Source organism: Urocitellus parryii, chromosome 4 (genome assembly GCF_045843805.1).
Source record: "Urocitellus parryii isolate mUroPar1 chromosome 4, mUroPar1.hap1, whole genome shotgun sequence".
NCBI classification, from domain to species: domain Eukaryota; kingdom Metazoa; phylum Chordata; class Mammalia; order Rodentia; family Sciuridae; genus Urocitellus; species Urocitellus parryii.
The window spans coordinates 65,897,982-65,919,441 of NC_135534.1; the positions used below are offsets into that span (position 1 = coordinate 65,897,982).

Below are 21,460 nucleotides of genomic sequence, written 5' to 3' on the forward strand. Positions count from 1 at the left end.
TACAGACCCCTGGGACAAACTCAGAGTTGAAGATCTGCCCTGACTCCACAGTGGACCCCTCCCTGCAGAGAGCACACACCCCAAATATTGAAGAACAGGAAGGGACATATGTGGTCCCCGGGCTGCGTTTTAATTTTTGGCCCAGGTGTTCCCATTATGCTAGGCATAGGGGTGCGCCTGCCTCAGGAAGGTCCAAAGCCCTGAGAACTCAAAGCCACCCCCTGTCATGGGGCAGAGGCCTGGTGAGGGCTTGTTCTTCTATAGGGGAGCTCAGAGTGCCTCCATATGGCTGAGGGACCAGCTGTCCCACTCCCCAGCCCTGCATTTAACTACCTGTCCCCCTCTGTTATGGAAGGCGATGTGGGTTGGAGCCAGTCTCCGTGTGGGACACTGGCTCTGCCTGTTCTAAGCTATATGGCCTTAGACAATTGCTTTACCTCTGGGGCCAGGGCTGTTAAGGACACCTGGCATCATGACTGACAGGGTAGGGGCTCAGCCATCCTGCCACCATCCCAGAGTTACTGAGAACATTTCTTCCTCAAATCACAGGGCCAGAACTGAGCCCCAAACCCAGTATGCTCTGTCCCCACCCTCCTGCTGACAACTCACAGACAGCACACATTAAGATGGCAGCTTTAATCATCCTGGAAGAGGCCCTCAGGCTCCCTCCACTGCAGGCCTACTGGCCACATGTCCACATTTCATCATGCTCAGAACACTTTTCCTAAGGGGTCTTTGCCCTGTGGCCACAGTGGGGGAACATGAGGTTGTATTAGTCTGTAGATCTCCTGGGCCTCAGGGCCACTTCTTCCCCAGAGGCCTGTTGGACAGTTGGGTGTGAGATAGACCAGCCCTAAGCCTGTACTTCTGGCTATCTCCAGCTCCTCTTAGGGGACATAGTTCAAGCCCTCTGGTGGGGCAGGGGCTGGTGGTGGTGGTGGGAGGCTAGTTGGGAAGGAGGATGTATCTGGATCACAGCCACCGGCTTTCCTCCCTGGGCAGAAATTCCTTGTGCTTTGAGACAGACATGGAGAGCAGAGCTGCCAGGGGCCAGGGGTAAAAGCTAGCCCAGGTCTTCAAGGCAGGATAAAAATGGAGAAGTCAGTTGCCCATGGCGTGGACAGGTAGACAGACACAGGTGGGCAATCACATCCTCGTTGCCACCATCCAGTGACCCATCAAAGCTTTCTGGCTGGGATGTGAGAGAGGCCTGTGAGAGCAGGACCAGGCCCCAGACCCCACACTTCCCAGAAGGAGCCCCAGGCCTGCAGGGGCATCTGAAAGGCTGGAATCCTGGCCCAGCTGGGCCTCAGGGGAGAGGAAACACCCTCCAAGAGAGGTCATGGTGACAAGGGGCCAGGCCCCAAGTACAGGCTGCGGAGCCAGCTCCCGGAGCTCTCGGTCCAACACGCTTCTGCCAGCTCTCCTGGGCTCTCCTGTTTTCTATGTCAGGTACAGGCCCAGACAGACAGGTCTTCTGCTAACGCCCACCCCGGTCTGTAAGGGTCTTGGTATGGCTGCCGCCCCCTCGGGAGCCCGCAGGCGTGGCAGTGCTGTTGGCATATGTGTCGTAGCTGCTGTCTGAACATACGGAGAGCTCATCGGAGACCTCCACGCCATCGCTGATCTCTGTTGGGCCAGAGGGAGACAGAATGTGAGTGGGGAGGACAGGGTGAGGATGGTGACAGGTGGGGTGGGAAGGGTGGCCTGCAGCAATTCCTAGTGGGGCCCTTAGAGACCCGGTGCAGCTGCTGGGTTCCAGCTGGCATGGAGCCTGGCATTCAAGGCCCTCCTGGTCTGCTGAACGCTCTGGCCTTGTCTCAGTATCTTATCCCCTGGAACTCTCCCCTCCAGCCACAGGAAGCCACCTGTGCCCTCTTGAGTTTGGCACTCTTAGTCTCCAGGGGATCTTTGTACATATTGGCCCCTCTCTTGGGAGGGCCAATGTCCCTGTGGACACTTCCTTTTCCTAAACTCTGACTCAAGGTCTTCTCAGCTGTGTTGTGTCCCCCTTGTGGAAGCTTCCTCTGAGTCCCCCAGGGAGGGATGGGCCTCTTCATGGACAGCCCCTGCTTCCTTTGGCCCTACCACATTTGGTGTGAGTTCTAGGACCCGACTAAGCAGAGTGGCTCCCGAACATCTGTGCTGTAGAGATGGCAGAATGCAGGGCACAGATGGGTTCAGGGAAGGTCTGCTGAGTGGAGCTCAGCCCAGAAGAATGCTTTCTGGTTCCTGGTGCCCAGGCAAAGTGTTCCCACACTGCCCCTACCAGGATCACCCTCCACCCACTGCCCGGGTACTCTCTACCGTCCTCCACACTCCAGCTACATCATCACACCAAAACCTTCCTTGCTGCCCCAGGGAGCTCTGACCCCACTCTCCTCAGCACCCGCATTGGGAGAGCTCCAGCAACCCTCTATTTTCCATGTCTGTCCATACAGCTGCCTGGGCTTGCCAACAGGGGCTAGCAACGAGTAGGGTAAAATCATTATTTGTGCGCCTGTATGTGAACTAGGGGAAGGAAGATGGACCTTCAAACAGGCCCCTCCCCGCCCGCACATCGCCCTTGCCCAACAACTGTGGTGTGAAAGGGAGCCACAGGATCCCGAGCTGCCTGCCTGTGGAGGTGTGTGTGTTTCCGTGTGTGCCTCTGTATGTGTGTGCCTCTGTATGTGTGCAGGTGTAAACCCAAGTGGGCTATGTACACCTGTCTGTGTCCCTACGTACATGCGCTGTGTGACATTGCTTGTAGGTGTGAGCCCCCGCCCAGGGACTGCTTCGCCTGTCTTCAGGCTGTTTACCTGAGAAGATGAGCTTCTCCTTCATGATGCTGACATCCCGGCTGGTCCGGCGCACTGCAGCACTCAGCATGATCTGCTCAGGGTTGTAGCTCCGGATGCCACCCAGGCGCCACCTGCAGAAATGGTCCCATGGGCATCAGGTCCTTCCCCACCCCTTCCTGCAGCACAGACCCTGCCACTTCCAGAGCCTCTCTGGATGTGGCTTGAGAAACCGGCAAGACTCATGTCCCACTGGACAAATAGGGAAACAGGTCCAGAGAGGGGCAGGGTGGGGACTTGTGTCAGAGTCTACTGGTTCTCGGCCAGGGCTCTCCTGCCTCCCTTTACCTCCAGAACCCTAAACTGGCAACCCGGCCCATAAAGATGGTTGGTTAGTTCTGTCTCAGGTGCCTCCAGTTATGCACCTGGCTCTTTGGGACAATCTCAGGGAGGAAGGAGCTTAGCAGGCATGACGTGCACAGGAGTCCACATCAATGTCAGGAAGTCCCAGCTGATGCCTCCCACAGCTCCACCATCATGACAGGCCCAGGGAAGCCAGAAGGAAACCCGGAAATGAAGGGAAGGGAAGGGCAGCAGGGTAATAGGACTGCTCACAAGTGATCTTCACAGGTCTGGGAGGCAAGGGCGTTAGAGCGACTTGGGGTGGGGGTGTCTGCTGCTCTGCTCCAGCAACCCTAAAGGGAGGGGCAGGCTGGAGCATGAATCCTCCTGAAGGCTGGGAGGGGCAGGGTGGTGGACACACTGACCTAGGGTGGGCTGGGAGGTGGGCGTGCATAAGACACGCAGGGACCAAGAGAGAGTGGGGAGGACTCCGTCTCCTGGGCCCAGCCCTGGACACTGCCTTCGCTGTAGTAGTCCCTCCAAACTAACCCCGAATCCCTGGCCTCCCTTGGATGTTTCCTAGGATTTAGGCAGAAGGATTCCTGACCTCCCCACCCGACCCCACCAAATGGAGCTAAAGGGCAGCTTGGAAACAAGCACCCAAACTTCTAGGGGACCAAAGCCTGCTTGGGTGGGTGGAAGGAACCAAGACTCCACAAGAAATCAATTGTGAGTTTCTGGATGGGGTCAGCACAGCAGAAATGGACAGACGGATGGGTGGACAGAGCAGACAGACAAGGAGAAAGCAGGAGGCAGAGGGGAAGGCACCTGCCCCCTGGCTGGGCTGGCTGCCCTGCAAATCCTCGGGGGTAGAGATGGCACCTCTTATCCAGCAGTGGGCCCCCAGCGCCAATCTCAGTGCCTGCCTAGCGGGTGCTAGACAAGGACTCGTTGAGTGAATGAACAGAAGAATGAGGCCCACAGGGAAATGATCTTTTCCCCCTGCCTCATCCCCCAGGTCGCCTTCTCCATGATGCTGCCCGTGACCCTCCAGGGACAATGACACTGTCCTGGTTGTATCTGAAGGACCCAGCACAACACTGGGCAGTATCGTGAGTGTCTACTGCCTCTGTGGACAGAGGAAGGATCAACTGGCTAAATGTCCCTCCCCCAGTCCCATAGCCAGAGGGCAGGTTCTCCTCCTAAAAACGCTGGTCAGTAAAGGTACCTGACCCAGGAGGGCCCAAGGCAGTTGATCAAGGGATACCTAAGACAAAGTGCTCATCTTAGAAATTAACATTAAAACCCAGCAAGAAGGTATCAGGCTACGGTCTCTGCAGCTAGTTGCATCTAGGACAGGAAGACGTTGTGGGGCTCCTCCCAGGGGAAGGGGAGAGGCGATGTCAGGGAGAGGAGTGGCAGTGGGGGTCAGAGACAGAGGAGGGAAGAAGGGATGGGAGAAACACAGAGTAAAGAGCGTGACGGAGGGAGGAGGAAGCCCAGAGAGGCAGGAACTTGGGGTCTGCACTGGGCAGGTGGCGAAGGCCCCCATAAGGTCTGGACTAGGGGGATAGGGGTGCTCAGGGACCCCCTCCCTGAGGGAGACACGTTGGTGCTGAGAGACAGGGTCAGGGACCTGTCAAGGAAACACTGGTCCCCACTGGCAGAAACTGCAGTGAGAACAGAGAGCAGGGGGACACACAAGGCAAGATGGGAAGAGCAGGGAGGGGGCCTGGGGAGAGAAGGAGGGGTGCGGCTTCAGGCAGGGGGTGTGTTGGCGAGGGTGACCCAGGCCCAGAGCTTGGTGCACGGCAGCTTTTCAGACAGAACTAGAGAAGGGACTGGCAAGTAGGGAGAAAGAGGAACAGGAGGAGGAGCACACTAGAATTACCTGATCAAGTGATAGCTGTGAGGTGCCAGAGTGCAGCAGAGGGGGGGAGGGGAGAGAGGAGGGACATGCGGCCGGATCAGAGCAGGATGGGACAGAGAGAGAACGTCAGTCAAGAATAAAACCCAGCCCCTTGGTTCCTGGCTGGGCTGGGCCCCCAGGTGGGCCCTAAACCCTCCCCTGGGCCCCACCCCACCCACATCCCAGCTGCCGCCCTGAGGGGTAGGTGGGGAGGCTTTCCACGGGCACAGGCGAGGGCTCGGTGCTGCTGGGAACCTGTGCCCCGGCTAACAGGGGCAGGCAAGCCGCAGAGGGCCGAGGTGGCCAAAGTCCACACAGCGATTCAGGACAGAGCTTGGCTCTGGGCTCCTAGCTGGGCGCTCATTCCAGAAGGCACCCAGCCTCTGCTGGAAGAAGGCAAGGCTGGGGGACCCCGGGGACTCCCATCTTCTCTCCTGGTCAGGCTTCCCGGTTGGCCTGCGGAGGGCTCAGGGTAGGTTCACCTGGCTGGGTGGGGGCTGGGCCTGTCAAGGGGTGGGAAGGCCGTGGAAGTGTCAGCGCCTACTCACTTCTGAAGCACGAAGATGCCAACGATGAGGGTGAAGGAGATCAGGTCGGCGGTGACCCACATGAGACAGTACTCGTCCGGGGGCTGTGGACAGATGGCCCGAGGCCAGCTTCCAGTCATGGCCCATCCAGACCGAGGGTCCATGGGCTGGAGGACCCCACGTGACCATCAGGGAGGGTAAGGAGGACCTTGAGGGGGATGGAGGCTTATGATTTTACTTTGTAGGAGTGGGCTCTGCGTACTGTGGGCCTCAGTGTGAGAGTGTGAGAGAGAGTGTGTGTGTGTGTGTGAGAGTGTGTGCGCGCATACTCAGGGTAGAAGTGATGGATGTTAAACCTGGAGGGTCCGTGGCTCAAAGCAAGAACCAAATGATGAAACAAGAGTACCGTATGTCTTAACATATGTGCATATGAATGTAAAGGTGTGATACAACTGGCCGGTGAGCTGTGAACCTGTGGACAGGTGTGTAGCACCTGTGTGGGGTAGGAGTATGCTTCACTGCATGAGGACTGGAGGGCAGAGAGCAGGGGCTTCCCCCCAGGGAACACTGAGGGGCTGGGAAAGGCAAGGCCCTGTGTGTAGCCTCAGGCTCCTGGGTCTCAGGCAAGCTGGGAGGGGTGAGCTTGTCACCCGCCCTGGTAGTGAGTGGTTTTGTGCCAACTCGGGAGGTTTTAAAGGATGAAAGGCAGGTGAGAGCTGGAGAGCAGGTATTTAGGGACCTGGAGGCTGCCTTGGGTTCTAATGTGCAGGCCATGGCCCGGATCCCCATTTCCTCCTCTTCTCGAGGGCTGCTTCTTGCTTCGTTCTCTCTCCCTCATGAGTCCATCCTAACTCAGATGTAACTTGCTGACGATGCCACCCCCGAGGCCATAAGGAGCCCTGTGTCTGCCTTTCATGTCCTCAGGGAGGCAGCACAGGGACTGGAACTCAGTCGGTGGGTGCTCAGCCCATCAGCTCGACACCATTTGATTCACTATTTTCAAGGAAGACTTTTTACATTCCTAATTCTTGTCCTATTGTTCTTTTCCCTCATTTTAAAATCAAATATAATGAACACACTCCAAACGAAAACTCCAAGTAGCTATTTGCTTTTTGAGGGCCCCTACGTGATGTGCTCCCCCCTGTGAGTAGGGCCCAGAGTCCTCGAGCGCCTTAGTGCAGCCCCAGAGGCGAGGTAAATTCTCCTCTTGCCTCAAGCCTGCATCCACATCAGGGACACCTCCAGCCCTGAGACCTCCCCAGGGACAGCCCCGAGCACAGAGCTTGCCGAGTGGTAGGAGTAGACCACAGGCAGCTCTCTACACCGACCCCAGGTGTCCTCTGCCCCCCCAACAGTCTCCAACTCACCATGATCCAGAGTGGGGAAGGCACCTGGGACAGGGTATGGGAGTTGTCAGAGGTGACAGATGGGACCCCAGCGCACCACAGCAGGGAGAAGAGCCACGGTGCATTGACAGTGTAGAGGTTCACACTCAGGTTCCAGGATGCGTAGTCCCTGGGCAGGGACAGAGTTTGGTTGGTTCCGGGCACTGGCTGCTTCTCCCTGTGGGAAGCCTGTAAAATGTGCTCCCTTCACAGCCTCATGCCACCAACTTTCCATGGAGGAAGGAATGCCCATACCAGGGCCCAGCTCCCAGTCCAACCCAGCTCTGCTTGCTGCTCACAACATCTCTGAACCACGTGTGCAGAACCTCTGTGTGCCCTGCCCTCTGTCCAGCAGTGAGAGGAGGTGGTCAAGACTAGGGGAGACTCAGTCCCACCCCTGGGCCAGGTGGGGCAAGCACCTGAGCTCCTGGCGGGACACCTGAGTGTAGCGCAGGTTCAGCCGCTGTATGTGGCCTCTCCGCAGACTGGCGACAGCCTCCTTGGAGCCTGACGTTTGCTGGAATCCAGGAGCCACCTTCCGCACGAGGGGCCTTTGCCTGTTTGGCAGCCACATGACCTATAGGCAAGAGCAGGGGCAGCCTCAGGGTTTTCTTCTGCAAACCCTGGGTAAGAAGACCTACCTCACTAGAGCATGAAGAAGGTTAAAATGATGACCACTTAAGTGTGATGGTTATCAGGGGACACTTGGTCCCAGCCATGGCTGTAAGCCCTCTGGCTGCAACTCTGGATTGCTGTCATGTCAAGATGGAGAACCCAAACACACATCACTCTGCTGTCACAAACTGGTGTTGATTTCTCTGGTCCCTCATCATTGCACCACAGTGACCTGGGCAGCCCTTCACTGACGTAACTGGAGATCCTGGACCCACTCCTGCCCACTGAACATCTGAAAGGACTTTCTGATTCCCTTCTGCTCCCTGCGAGGACCCTGGCAAGGAGGCAAGGGGCCTAAGACCCCATTTTACAAATGTGAAACCTGAAGTCTAGAGGGGACAGGTGAGTTGAAGTTGGAGCAGGGCTGGGCCAGGGCTGGTTAGGGTGGCTGCAGGGCCTCACCTGGTGCTGTGGGAAGCCAGACCGAAGCAGGGCCTCCAGCGTGACATTGAGGAAGCTGCTGTGGTAGGGGTGCTCCCGGGGCGGGTCGCGGAGGTTGAGGAGCAGCGTGGCGTTGCCCTTGGCCAGCTCCAGCAGCTCTTCCAGGCTGCAGATGGACTGGTTCTGGGCCTCCCTGAGGTCGGAGGGTGACAGGGAGCTGGCCGTCCAGAAGGGGTCAGTCTGGCAGAGACAGGGACACACATGGTTCTGTCACCTGCCATTTCGGGCCTCTGCCTGCTTTCCTAGCAACCAAGTGTGGAGAACCCTGGGCTTGGGGAGTCCGCTGGTGTCCGTCAGGTGAAGTGGTGCTGTGGCCTCCCAGAGCCCCCCTCCCTTACCCTGTACCCAACTCCGCTTCCAGAGGGAATGGTTTTCCCAGAGCACCTCCCACCCCAGCCCATTCTCCTCTAGCCTCTCAGACAGGACAACCGACCTCCCTCCAGAGTGTCCCAGAGTGAACCGTTCTGCTGTCAGCACCCCCATCAGCTGGTCCCAGCCAGGGAGGCAGGTCCAGATCAAGCAGTGACAACCATGAGGTCTGGCTGCTGCGGAACCCGGAGAGGCCACTAACCAGCCTGGCCTCGTGACCCGAGTTGATGGCCACCTGCCTCTCTCACTGTGTGGGATCCCTGTCTAGGACTGGGGTCTGACCTTCAGGAACCACTGCCCGGCGTTGAGCCTCTGCAGGACGGTCCAGTTGAGCATGGAGGCGGGCCTTCGGGCGAGCTCCGGGAATGCCTGCTCCACGTTGGTGGTGCGCCGCAGCGTGGTGTCGTGCATGAGGAAGGGCACACCGTCCAGGCTGTGGGGAGGGGGCACCGAGTCACCACCCAACCAAGTCACCTGCCATCCACAATCAGCCCCTCACACACTGCTCCCAACCACCATGGGGCCTGGACTGGCTCTGCCCCTCTCTGGGCCTCAGACTCCCTACCTGAATAGTGGACAGGGGGCTGGTAGGTGACCCTGAAGGGCCAATACCCTCCACTCTGTGTGCGGGTCAGGTGGGGTGAGAACTGCCAGGGAGGGAGGGTAGGAAAAGGCTGGGACCATTATCATCCGTGAAGATAGGTGCTAGGTCACTCGATAATGGAGAAACTGAGACAAGGAGAGGAAAGTGTCTAGTTCAAGGTTGACTGCCAGGAAGTAGTAGAACATGTCTTGGGACCAGGTCCATTGATCATAATGAGAACAGTGCAAATGTAGGCCTCTTTTACGAATCTCACCCCATCTCCACCTTACCTCCCCGACCAGGGCTGCCAAGAGCTAACCCAGTGCACCTGTGCCCTGCCCCGACTCCTCAAGGCGTGTCACCACCACATGCTAGAAACATATGATAAATAGTTTTACAATGTCCACTCTGGGAATGGTGACCTCACATATATGGTGTCCTTGTTATGACCAGTATGACTCTATATGGCAGCCCCGCCCATCTCCCCCTCTCAGAGGTGATCTCTATTATAAGATTGGGGTGGATTCCTCCTCCCCTTTATACTAATACATATTTCAATATCTATAGCTATAAAATGTACCTATCACCTTTGTGTGGTCCCTTAAAATATAACTGGCATCACAGTAATAATATTGTCTCCCCCCCCCCAGCTAACTTCCCTTATCTGAGCGTTTGAGCCCTCCCATGAAGCCGAGACAGAGCTGGCTTCTCTTCAGGTGGATCTGTGCCTCCAGGTCCTTACCCTTCACTCTGCCTGACCAAGAGAGTCTGCTCTCTTCTCTCTTATACCCTGGAGTTTGGCACAAGATTCACTGGCATGGAAAGGGTGCCTCCCTGCTGCAGATGATCCCAGCCTCGACACTCCCATCTCCAGAGACCCTGTGGATGAGAGGTGCCCTCCTCCCTTCCCGACACCTACCTGACAGTGACGTCAGCCTGGAGCCCATACAGCTTCTGCTCTAGTGCCTTCCGGAAGGACATCAGCGTGTGCTCTGGGGCCAACTAGAGAGGAAGGCATGGTGAGAAGAGGGCCAGGATTCAAATGATGTCCCCCTCCCCAGCCAAAGAAAGGCCTTGTGTTGGGAGGCTGGGGCAGGTCTGGTTATAATTTTGGCCCCTCCCTGGAGCAGCTGTGTGACCCTGGGTGCCCACTCAGCTTCTCTGAAGTTCAGTCTCATCCTCCTTAAGTCATGTCCACCTTGCAGGTTTTTTTGGGGAGGGGCAGACATGATGGTTAGGGTGGGTGTATATAAACGTCTGACAGACAGCTAGCACCTAATAAATAGTAGCTTTCATCATGAGATTATCCTTACTGTGTCCCAGGCACTGAGCTAGACACTGGAGGCAGGAAACCTTTCCCATAGTCTGGTAGTTCTTTGGTAGCCTTGGGGAAAGGCAGAATGCCTTGTTCCCTCTTGGTTATATCCTGAGCTCAGTCCAGATGAAGATTTGGAGGAAAAGGAGGGGCCTGAGGTGACAGTTTCATTGGAGTGATGAAATATCATGTCCTCTTCCTCCCTGGGTCGCTCGTTACATGGATTAAAAGCCCCTAGCAGGTTGCCTGATCCAGAGAAGGTGCTTAAATGGCAACTGTACAGCATGAGTCAGAAGATCCTAGTTCTAGCCTTGACTTTGCATTAACTAGCTTTACGACCTTGGGTACATTTCTCCCTCCTTGGGGCTCTTTCCCCAGTGGCCCCTTGAGGAGATGCTCTGCTCTATGAGGGTCCTTAGGCTGGGAGAGTTGGGGTTCTAAGTCTCCCTTCCTGATTCCATGTAGTCTGAGGACACTGTCATACCCCCTTTCTGCCACTGGGGGTCAGCACCAAACCAGGGATTCCTCTAAGACCTGGTGCAAGTGGTGTGGGCAGAGGGAGGGAGAGAGGAAGGAGACACACGGAGAGGTAGCTGATCTAAGCCCACCTTATGTCCCTCTGGCCATGCTCTGCTCCAACACATTGCTCTCTTCTGGAGGGCAGCCTGGCACCAGAGAGCCAGGGAATGGCAAGGAAAGGCTTTGAAGCTGACCAAGAGGGAAGAAATGCCATCCCTAGTGGGGCCTCAGTTTTGCTTTGTTTTGGTTTTTGGTAGTCGAGATTGAACCCAGGGGTACCCTGCCAGCGATCTACATCTGCATCCCTTTTTATTTTTTTAAGACAGGATCTCATTGAGCTTCCCAGGCTGGCCTCCTCCTGCCTCAGCCTCCTGAGTCACCGGGATTACAGGTGAGCCACCACCATGCCCAAGGGCCTCAGTTTCTTTAGCTATAAAATGGGCTCATGCTATCAACCTCATAGGTGGAATAGCACATCAGAGACCCTAGGCCAGAGCCTGGTGCACAGTAGAAATTCTGTAATATGAGTACCTTTCTTTACCTTTTGTCCAGCCTGGGGAACATGCCACCTGTTCTCCCAGTCCAGTGGGCATTGTGAGTCCTCATCCCCAGAGCAGGGTGGTGGAGGCCCCCACCCATCTCTCCTTCCACCAGGGACCATGCAAGAGGTGTAGACTCCCTTGCACACGGGCTGTGCCTGAGAAGGTGGACAGGAAGTAGCCTAGAAAGGGCTGTGAAGACCCTGAGGAGAGGGCAGATGAAGAGTCTGCACTGTTAAGTTCTCCCTAGGTTAGGTGCTGGCCTCCTAGAGCAAGGCATGGAAACCTGTCCTCCCTTGCCAGGGCTCCAGGATGACCTCCCCAAGTATGCAGGGCTTCTGGGATAATTTTTTTTTTTTCTTTTTGTGGTGCTGGAGGTTGAACCTAGGGCCCTTTGGATGCCAGTCAAACATTCAGCATACCACTGAACATCCCCAGCCAATTTATGTTTTATTTTGAGACAAGTTCTTGCTAGATTGTCTAAGCTCGCCTGCAACTTGCAATCCTCCTGCCTCAGCCTCCTCAGTAGCTGAGATTACAGGTGTATGCCACCACACTCATCCCTGCGGTGAATTCATAATCCCTCTCTCAGAGCTCCTACCTGCCTCAGGCAAGTCCAAGTGGAGCTCTGTCAGGACGGTGCATGTGGGTGGGGTGGAAAGTTGTTTCACTTAGTGAACAGGAAACTGTGCTTGAGAGTCCCAGCTTTGGATCTAGTCAAACCAAATAAGAAAGTCCACCTAGGAACAGCACATCTGGGACACACAGACACAGCCTCTCAGGCAGGAGGTGCACTCAGCTTACGACAGTCAGAACCCACGGATAATCAATTACCTGAGGACCCATGGACAGATCCACATGCATTTGCAGGGACACAGAGGGGACCTTGGCTGGGCCTTCTCAAACACCACTAAAAGTTGGTTTTGTAGAGATAAAGAGCAGAACAGTGGTTATTAGAGGCTGGGGTTTAATAGTGGTTATTAGAGGCTGGAGGGGAGAGGTTTACAGGTACAAGGTTAAAGTCAGATAGGAGAAGCTAGTTGTGGAGTTCCACAGCATATAGTGTGATTATAGTTAATGAGAATTTGCTGTGCGTTTCAGGTCAGAAGAGAGGATTTCTATTGTTCCCAACACAATGAAATGCTAAATATTTGAGGTGATAGATATGCTAATTACCCTGATTTGATCACTATGCCTTGTATACATGTATGAAAATAAAACACCAGTGTCTCATAAATATGCATAATTCTTGTATATTAATTAAAATTAATTAGTTGATTGGTTATAAAATAAACACTACAAGGATGAAATCAGCCAGATGTACAAAGTGAAAAATTCTAAGGATAAATGAATATCTTCAACAAATAAATGGCATAAGGGAAAAAGGGATGGCTACTACTATAGACTAAAAGGTACTCAGGGGTTAGTGTGGACATCATTTAGGTCCTGATTTTTTTGGTGGTGGGGGATTGAATTCAGTGGTATTACATCACTGAGAAATATTCCTGTTTTTATTTATTTATTTTTTTAATTTTGAGACAGGATCTCTCTAAATTGCTCAGGGTGGCCTTGAACTTGTGAACTTTCTGCCTCAGCCTCCCAATTATGGACATGTGCCACTGTGTCTGGTAGTCCCGAATTTTATTTAATTAATTTATTGATTGATTGATTTTTGGTACTAGAGATTGAATCCAGGGGTATTTAACACTGAGCCACTTTCCCAGCCTTTTTTATTTTGAGACAGGGCCTTGCTAAGTTGCTTAAGGACTCATTTAGTTGAGGGGTTGGGCTTGAACCTGCTATCCTTCTGCCTCAGTTTCCAGAGCCTCTGGGATTACAGGTGTGCACCACCATGGCCAGCCTCAACTTTAATAACTGAACTATAGATACTTTTTGAGACAACAAAAGAAAATTGATTTGATATTAGATATGAAGGAATTATTGCTAATTTGGTTGGATATAATAACAGCACTGTGGTTATATTTTTTTAAAGTTCTTATGGATCAGAAATACATCCTGAAATAAGACGTAACATGATGTCTAGGATTTGCTTTACTACTACAGAACAAAAAAGTATGGGGACCAATGAAGCAAGAGTGGCAAAATGTCACTAACTATTGAAGGTGGTATTGGATTCATAATGTGGTTCTTCATTACATGATACTTTATATTGCTTTTTTCATGTCTGTGTGTTTGGAATTTTTTCTACTAAAGAAAACAATTACCAAAGACGGTGGAATGAGATGGACATCATTCCCCTAGGTACACGCATGACTGCACATATGGTGTGACACTAATTGTTTACAATCAGAGAAATGTAAATTTGTGCTGCAATTGTGTGAAATGAATCAAAATGCATCCTGCTGTCATATATACCTAATTAAGATAAATAAACTAATTTTGAAAAAAAAAAAGAAAAGAAAAGAACTACCAGGCATGGTGGTGCATGCCTATAATCCCTGCTACTCAAGCAGTCGAGGCTGGAGACTCACAAATTTGAGGCCAGCCTTAGCAAACTGCCTCAAAAAAAAAAAAAAAAAAGGGGTGGGGTGGGGCGGTGTAGCTTTGTGGTATTCAATATCAGAAAAAAAGAAAAAAAAATGAAAACCGCCCTTTCTGGGTCATCCCCTCCTTGCCCCTCCACTGTTCTTTTCCTCTGGCCTCCAGAGCAAGTGTGACAGGTCACCCACCCCCACGAGGGCCTGTCTGCCTGGCAAGGGAGTGCTTCTGACCTCTCCTCACAAGACCCAGCAACATGGGCATCCCTAACTCAGGCTCCAAGGGGGTGAATGACCTGCCCTCCCCTACCCCCAAGAAAACAAGCAGAATGTGGCTTGATGGGAGAGTACCATGGTCCAACTCAGGAACACAGTCCTCTGTGATTTTTTTAAATTAATTTTTAAATTTTATTTTTTAATTACTGGTGATTGAACCCAGGGGTGCTTTAATACTCTCTCCAGTCCATTTTTATTTTGAGACAGGGTTTCGCTAAATTGTTCAGGCTGGCCTTGAACATGTGTCTCTTGCCTCAGCCTCCCAAGTAGCAGGAATTGCAGATGTGGGTCATTGCTCCCAGCTGAGTATTATCTAGAAAATAATACCTATCTCATACAGTAGGAGAGGACTTTCAGGGGAATTCAGAGCTCCATCAAACCCAGGGCCTCGTGCATACTAGGCACTGACCCATATCCCCAGCCCATATACACATGCTTTTAAAACAATGACTTGTGGAGGCCCCTTTAACTCTCCTGAAATCCAATGGCACAGTGGAATGGCTTGGTGGGAGAGTACCAGGGTCTCAACAGACACCAAGCTCTCAGGAAGTCCCCAAACGCCCCCTGCGGGTGGGGGCTGGTATTGCCTCAGTTGAGAAGGTTCAAGTCTTCCAGGGGGTGAGGAGACCTTGGTCCAAAGGGGGCTTCTTACTTTCTTCTTACTTTCAGCCTCCCAAGTAGCCTGTCTGGGCACTACATCTAACAGCTGCCCTCTGACCCGGCAGGCACGCTCACTATCTCCATGGCACAGTATGGGGGAGCAGGAACAGAGAAGATGGAAACCCCAGGCTCCCACAGCTGGCCAGGGCTGGGCCTGGCTTCCTGCCCAGACAGCATGGCTCTGGAACTCTCAACCTCATTACTCCTGCAGAGGTGTGGGGCACCTTAGTGGCAAAATAGGGTTCGACTTTGATTTCATCCTCTCTTTCCAATTCAGTCTGCTCCAACAGCCTTCCCTTCCATGGTGGGCTCTGAGCTGCCCCTCAGCTTTGCTGCCCCCCAGCTGGTGGGTTCTCCTGCTGCCTGGTTATAGCCCCAGGCCCCTCACCCAGCAGCTTTCTTCTGGGCTTTTCTAACCTGAAAATTGGCAGTGCTGTGCCTGGGCCTAAAACCTCCTGCATCTCTGCAGGACCCTCAGAATAAAAGTGAAATCTTTTTAGTAAGATGCCTTCAGGGCTCTTCAGGATCTGGGCCCACACCGGCTCTTCTGGCCTTTGCCAGAGCCTTCCCCACACACCTCCCCCAAAGAGCTAAGCATCGTTCCTATTATTAGATTGCATATATCATATCCATTTCCCAACAGGTTCTTCCTCTGGAATGGCAGCTGCACTCACCCCTCACCCAGTCTCTTAGGACCCTAAGATGGCACTCACCATTGGGGCCCCACGGTGGCCGATGAGGGCAGGCTTGGGGCCCAGGTCTTTTTTCTCCATGATGCAGGGAGAGGAGATGGTAAGAGGGGCCAGGTAGAGGGCAAAGACCACAGCGAAGAAGGTACAGAGAATGGTCACCTGGGAAGCTGCAGACACAGGCCATGAGCACCTCATGGTTGGGAGCACCTTCTCCCAACAAGGAACCCTCGGTAGCCAGGGGCGGATGTAGGAGCCCAGCATTCTGAGAGGTAGAGCCCATTCCTGCTGGGAAGTCACATACACACATGAGCTCGCACTCATGTGCATGCACGTGCACTTGGAGGAAAGATATAGTTCAAGGCTGACAGAGCCATATTTTTTGGTGGAGTCTGTAGGCCTCTCTGAACCAGGACCCCCCCCCTTTGATCACAAGGGCCCCTGCTCAGCTCAGGCTACACAGGTGGAGTCCAGTGGGGGAAGCCCAACCTGGCCTAGGTGTCATGTCAGTGGGGAGGCAGTACTCACAGGACCGCTCTGCGCGGGCGAACTGTCCGGCCACGATCCAGGAGAGTGCAGTGATGGCAGCCAGGGCCCCCATGTGCAGAAATGGTGCTGTTCCCTGTGTGTGTGAAGAGGAGGAGGGCCCTGGGACTCCCAGACATGCCCAAGTCCTCAAGTTGCAAGCAAGCTGATAGCCCACCTTTAACCCACAAAGTCAGTACCCTGTCTCTGTTTACCTGATAAGGACACTGGGAATCCAGAGACCCTGGCTTACAGTATCCTCCCCACCTCTGACCTGCTGTGTGACCCAAATCAAATTTGCACCAACTTTGGGCCATGCTATGGAGAAACAGAAGACAAAAAGGCACTGCTCATTGCAAAGGGTCCTGGTGGAGCACCCTCTCACACCCTTACCTGCAGGGAGATCAGCAGCACTTCCCATTCGTCCTCCCACAGCTGGGCCACGGCTGACATGGCTACCACAGTGGAGGCCAGGATGACCACCAGCCCAATCTGGAAGGAGGAAGCATCAGACAGAGTGTCAGAGCAGGTGGTGGGCTCCAGGGTGTCTGAGAGGAAGGGTGGAGAGAGAACCTAGGGACACGCGGGAAGAAATAGAGAAAACAGGGGAGCTGGAGGAAGCAAGATAGAAGGGAAGGAAAGAGATGGCATGGGCTGAGGGGCAGTTGGGGAAGGCAGAGAGAGAGGACAGCCAGACCCTGCAAGGAAGGGACAGGCAGAAAGAAGGAGGGTGGAGAAAAGGAGACTGGAAGCACTTGGCCAGCAGGGCCTCCCTGCGGGCCACCCGGCCTCCCAGCAAGCTCAGAGGGACGGTGGCATCCAGTGCAGATGGGATGAGGAAACTGCCTGCTCCAGGCCACAGGGACAGGGCCTGGTGTGCAGCCTAGTCCCACGCACAGGACTAGGCTCCCAGTGGCACAGCTGGCAGGGCAAGCACCAGCTCCTTCACCAAGGCCCACCAACCCCAGGGTCCCAGCTCTGGCAGCTTCTAATGTGGGAGGGGTCTGCCCTCCAGGGAGCTTCTCCAGAAAGTGAGGAGCATGGCTCTGACAGAGGACAAGGACAACTTCAGGGGACAGAGATTTTTGAGGATGGATGGCATCTGGAACCCCCAAACTAAGTGCCACTAAGCTCAGGTTTCCTGCTTCTCAGCCCCCAGTGCTACCCTCCATTGAGCCCTGGACTTTGCTGCCCATCCAGCCCCCTGTGCGCTAGGCCTGCTTCGTAGCCCAGTCACACCTCCTCTGCGGCCTCCCACTGCCCAGTGCTCGGCATGCTGCTCTCTGGCTTGTCAGATTCGTGGCCCACACGCCACCTGGCCTCTCTGCCTCCCTCAAGCCCTCTTCTCCCTCAGCAATGTCCTCCCGCCTTTTTCCTCCTGCCAGGCCCTCTGTCCTCACAGCAGCGCCCTGAGAACCTCTAGCAGCTGAGCAAGGGCTGCGCGGCCTTTCTAGACCTGAGGCAGGGACAGCGGCCTCTTGTTTTGCTCCCTGCCAGGCAGGGAAGAGGAATTCTTGCCCGGGATTAACTTTTCCTTTGGAGACTTGTCATTTCAGCCCATTGGCCTGGAAAAAATAGGTCCTCTCCTAAGAAACAGTAACAAGTCAAACAGGTAAAGGCCTTTATGGGTTGTGACATGCCTCTTCTGGGACAAAGGAAGAAGGTGTGCCTGGGTCTGCCTGCAGCGGGACTCGGGGTGTCCTCCCCTGTATTCTGACACCCCGGGTGAGGCCTTGTCATTTCCTACCGGGGGAGCGGGCTCTACTCGCTTGGTCTCACAGCTTCAGAGGTGGATCCAGATACAAACCCCTCTGCCTGTGCTCATTCTCGGAGTTCAGGCTGCTGTGGGGAGGGCTGGGAGTTGAGGGGGAATCGGAGGAGCTCCTAACCATCCTGAGAAGCCCCTCCCTCCACACCCAGGCTGTCCACTCGAGGCACACATCTGCCCCCTTGTGGCCTTGGGAGAGACTGGCATCCCGGAAGGGTGGTTTCTGAGAGCATCTCATTACAATTAGTAACTATTGGTGGAAATACAGGCAATGAAACTGACTCCTCATAATCCTAATACAATTAAAAATCCGACCACCTCTGGGTTTTACAGATGCTGCAGCAGCAGCTACAAGCTCAGCAGCTGTGCTGAACATTCAGCGTGGATCTCCCTCTCTGATGCGTCCTTAAGCCATGGTAATAGCACCAACTCACAACAATGTGAGCCCTGGGCCTTAAGGCTGGCTAGGAAGGATGACTCCCCCGCTGGTGGCCTGGAGACAGACTGAGAGAGTGGTCTTGGATTTCTGTCCTGCTGGGGCTGTGGTCTGTGATGGCAATGAGGGTGGAGGCTGCGGCAGTGCGCTCCTTCATCCCAGAGGGTTGCCTGGGTGCTGGGACCCAGCCCTGCAGAGGGGCAATGGGTTGACCTCTTGGGGGTGCCTGGCCTCTGGGTTCTGGGATCCCAATGGCAGACAGTTGGCTCAAGGTGAGAGCCACACCCAAGTCCCACTCCTGGGTCAAATCCTGGTTCTTCTGCTCTTCATAAATCTTGCCTAAGCTGAGATGTGGGGACAGTGAGTGCCTACCTGGGAGAGTTTGGGGAAGATAAATGAGGAAATGCCAGCATCGAGAGGAAATGCTTCCTGGATGTTAGTAGGATCATTTTAAGTGACAGCAACTGAACAGGATGATTGTGAGGAAGGAATGAAACTCTGTGTGGAGAGTGCCTGATGCATGCAGGAAGTGCCTAATTTTATGTGCCAATGGTTAGTGCTGTTATGATGAACACAGTGCCTAGCGTATAGGAGGTTCTCAATGAATGTTCCTTTCTTAAGCCACAGCTGGAGGGATAGAGGCAGGACACCAGGCAGAACTGTGGAGCCTGGGTTAGCTATTGGAGAAAATCCTGAATTCACTGGCAATGTGGATGGTGTGGAGAGAGTGGTCAGCAAGCTGAGGGATGTGGGGATGTGGGCAGACACACCAGCCCAGCTGCTCTGGGGCTCTACGGTTCCCAGTGTTCCTCTCTGGCCTCAAGTTGGGTCACTGACAGAACCCTCCTCTGTAGGCTGTGGCTGAATCCCCTGTGGCAGGAGGAGACGGGCTGGGGAAGGAGGAGCTGCCTTTGGCACCCCATAGCGGTGGCATCCCAAGGAAAGGGCCTTGTGTTTACTGCCAAGCCCCCAAGAACACTTCAACCTTCCCCACACCTTCTGGGCTCCTGGGAGGGAGTTCTGGGAGACAGGAACTCTGGGCAGACTTGGGAGGAGGAGGAAGGTCCCCAGGGGATCCTTGATTCTCTCACAATACCAGGTGTTGAATAGATGGCTCCCTCCCCACCCAGTCCCTGAGCACTTCTGTCCTTCCTTCCTCAGGATCCAGGGGAAACCCAGATTCAAAATATAGGTCATGATTAAAACATAGCAGGGCTGGGGATGCAGTCCAGTGGTAGATGCCTGGCATGCACAAGGCCCTGGCTCCATCCCCAGTATTACAAAAACAAAACAATACCATAAAACTCAAGTCCTCAAAGCAACATGATAATAAGTAAAAAGTTCAGAAATATATCAGATTGTATAAAAATATATGGTTTATGATCAAAGTGGCATCTCAGATTAGAGGGGAAAGGCAGGCTTGCTCAGAGAAGACAGCTGGGAACACTGGGAAACCGTCTAAAAAGAACTAAGTAAGATCACACCATGCCCCGAAATAACCTCCAAATGATAAAAAAAAAATTTAAATGTTAAAAAAAGTGAAAACATAATTACCAAGTGATACCACAGAGAAATTTTATATAATCTCAGAGTGAGAAAGATCTAAGTCTGACACAAAACCCAGGAGCCATAAAAAGAGATGACAGATCTAAGTACTTAGGAAAAAAAAAAAACCCAAACCAAAAAACCTTGTGGCACAAAGACACTGAACAAAGTCTAAAGATAAATGATAAACTAGGAAAAATCATCTGCAGCCAAAGGGCTAATCACCCAAATCTATAAAGAACTCCTGCAAATTAATAAGTAAAAAGCAAATTTCATAGCAAAAAAGGCAAAACACCAAGAGACAGCAGATAGAGAAAACACACGTGACTCAAGCTGCTGAAAAGTGCTGACTCTAACTCATCCCAAGGGAAATGCAAACTATAGTTAGGTTTCAGTTTTCGCCAATCAGATCGGCAAAGGTCAAGAAATCAGCTCACATCTGTGGGTTAGGGGTGTTTTTGTGGGCCTGGCCATACATTGCCAAGAAAGTCTGAATTAATGGCACTTGGCAACTAGGCCACTTGGCAAGATCAAGATTATGAAAGTAGACATTCTTTACCCAGAAATTCCTCTCCTGGGTCATTGCCACACTGCCTGGGTTGTGGACTGAAAAGCAGCTGGGTTAGCGACTAGGGCCATCAACAGGGGCCTGGCATGGATACCTAGGGAACTTGGGAATGCCCAGAGCAGGGAGCAGGAGAAAGTGATGGCCCCAAAGGTCTACTCTTAATGTCCCTAACAGGAGTGCCAAGCATGTTGTCAAGGGTCAGGACAGAGGGTGTTGTGTTTAAAGAGAAAGAAAAACAAAATGTACATGTATGTTTGTGCTTAAAATATCTCTGGAAAAAAAGAAATTTTCATTGTGTACTTTTTTGTGTCATGAGTTTTGAACCACATCAATGCATTATGTGGTCAAAAATAAATTAAAACAAAAACAAAAGACAGCTTTCTTAGAATACAATGACAGAATTGTGAAAAAATAGAATACATATGGAAAACTTCCAGCACCTGCTCAAAAGCCCTGAGCCCTCCCCCTGGTGAGGCAGTCCCTGGAAAGCCCCTCCTCATGCCAAGATCCCACAGAGAGGATGGAGGGGAGAAGGGAGAGGACGGCACGCCTGGCCCCCAGGGTGGGCACCCATGCAGAGATAGCACTGATGTGCTGGCTCAGTGGCTCTATAGGCCTCTCCACCAGGATCAAGCCGATGTGACCTGTCCTGCTGAGAGGCAGGCTTGGCCCCAGGAGGTGACCACAGCATGTGCCAGCCCCACCCAGGGTACCAGCTGGTGCAGTTCTTTCAAGTGTTAATTTTGCAGCCAGGAGAAGAAAATGCCTCACAGAGGGGGCTGCGGAAGCTCAGAGGAGAGGAGAGCTCCGATAGAGTCACCAGCCTCAGAAAGGTGGGACGGGCCCAGGGGCTGCTCACTGCTCTAAACCCCTGCAAGACCAGCTATGCTACAGGTGTAGTTGCTGGCTCCAGACCCTGTCATTAACCAACCTTGACCCCCACCCCTTCCCACACTGCTCACAGGCCCGAGCTCTCAGCTCTCTTCCTCTTCCTGGCCCCCCTTCTAGCTGGAAGTGAGCCCTTTCACTTGGAGTCACTCTGGACCCATCTCATGGGCTTATGGCTGTTTCTGAACACTTTAGCTCCTTCCTAAGTGGTGTGCCCACTCTG

At 53.4% G+C, this 21,460-nt stretch overlaps 1 protein-coding gene across 5 annotated transcripts in view; it reads right to left on the minus strand.

Annotated features, from left to right (window-relative positions):
* Positions 1-635: 635 nt before the first annotated feature.
* Gdpd5 (glycerophosphodiester phosphodiesterase domain containing 5) overlaps positions 636-21,460 on the minus strand; it is an 81,975-nt gene continuing 61,150 nt past the window's right edge. For 4 of the 5 annotated variants that reach the window (XM_026387331.2, XM_026387332.2, XM_077797625.1 and 1 more), the window contains 12 exons: positions 16,426-16,524; positions 16,036-16,129; positions 15,532-15,677; positions 9,931-10,013; positions 8,711-8,861; positions 8,021-8,239; positions 7,363-7,520; positions 6,926-7,073; positions 5,580-5,662; positions 5,014-5,028; positions 2,802-2,914; positions 636-1,629 (listed from right to left, as the gene is read on the minus strand). In XM_026387331.2, the coding sequence (XP_026243116.1) occupies positions 1,481-1,629; positions 2,802-2,914; positions 5,014-5,028; positions 5,580-5,662; positions 6,926-7,073; positions 7,363-7,520; positions 8,021-8,239; positions 8,711-8,861; positions 9,931-10,013; positions 15,532-15,677; positions 16,036-16,129; positions 16,426-16,524 (1,458 nt within the window). In that variant the 3' untranslated portion in view covers positions 636-1,480. The remainder of the gene's footprint in view (positions 1,630-2,801; positions 2,915-5,013; positions 5,029-5,579; positions 5,663-6,925; positions 7,074-7,362; positions 7,521-8,020; positions 8,240-8,710; positions 8,862-9,930; positions 10,014-15,531; positions 15,678-16,035; positions 16,130-16,425; positions 16,525-21,460) is intronic. The other variant, XM_026387333.2, reaches the window with a different exon arrangement.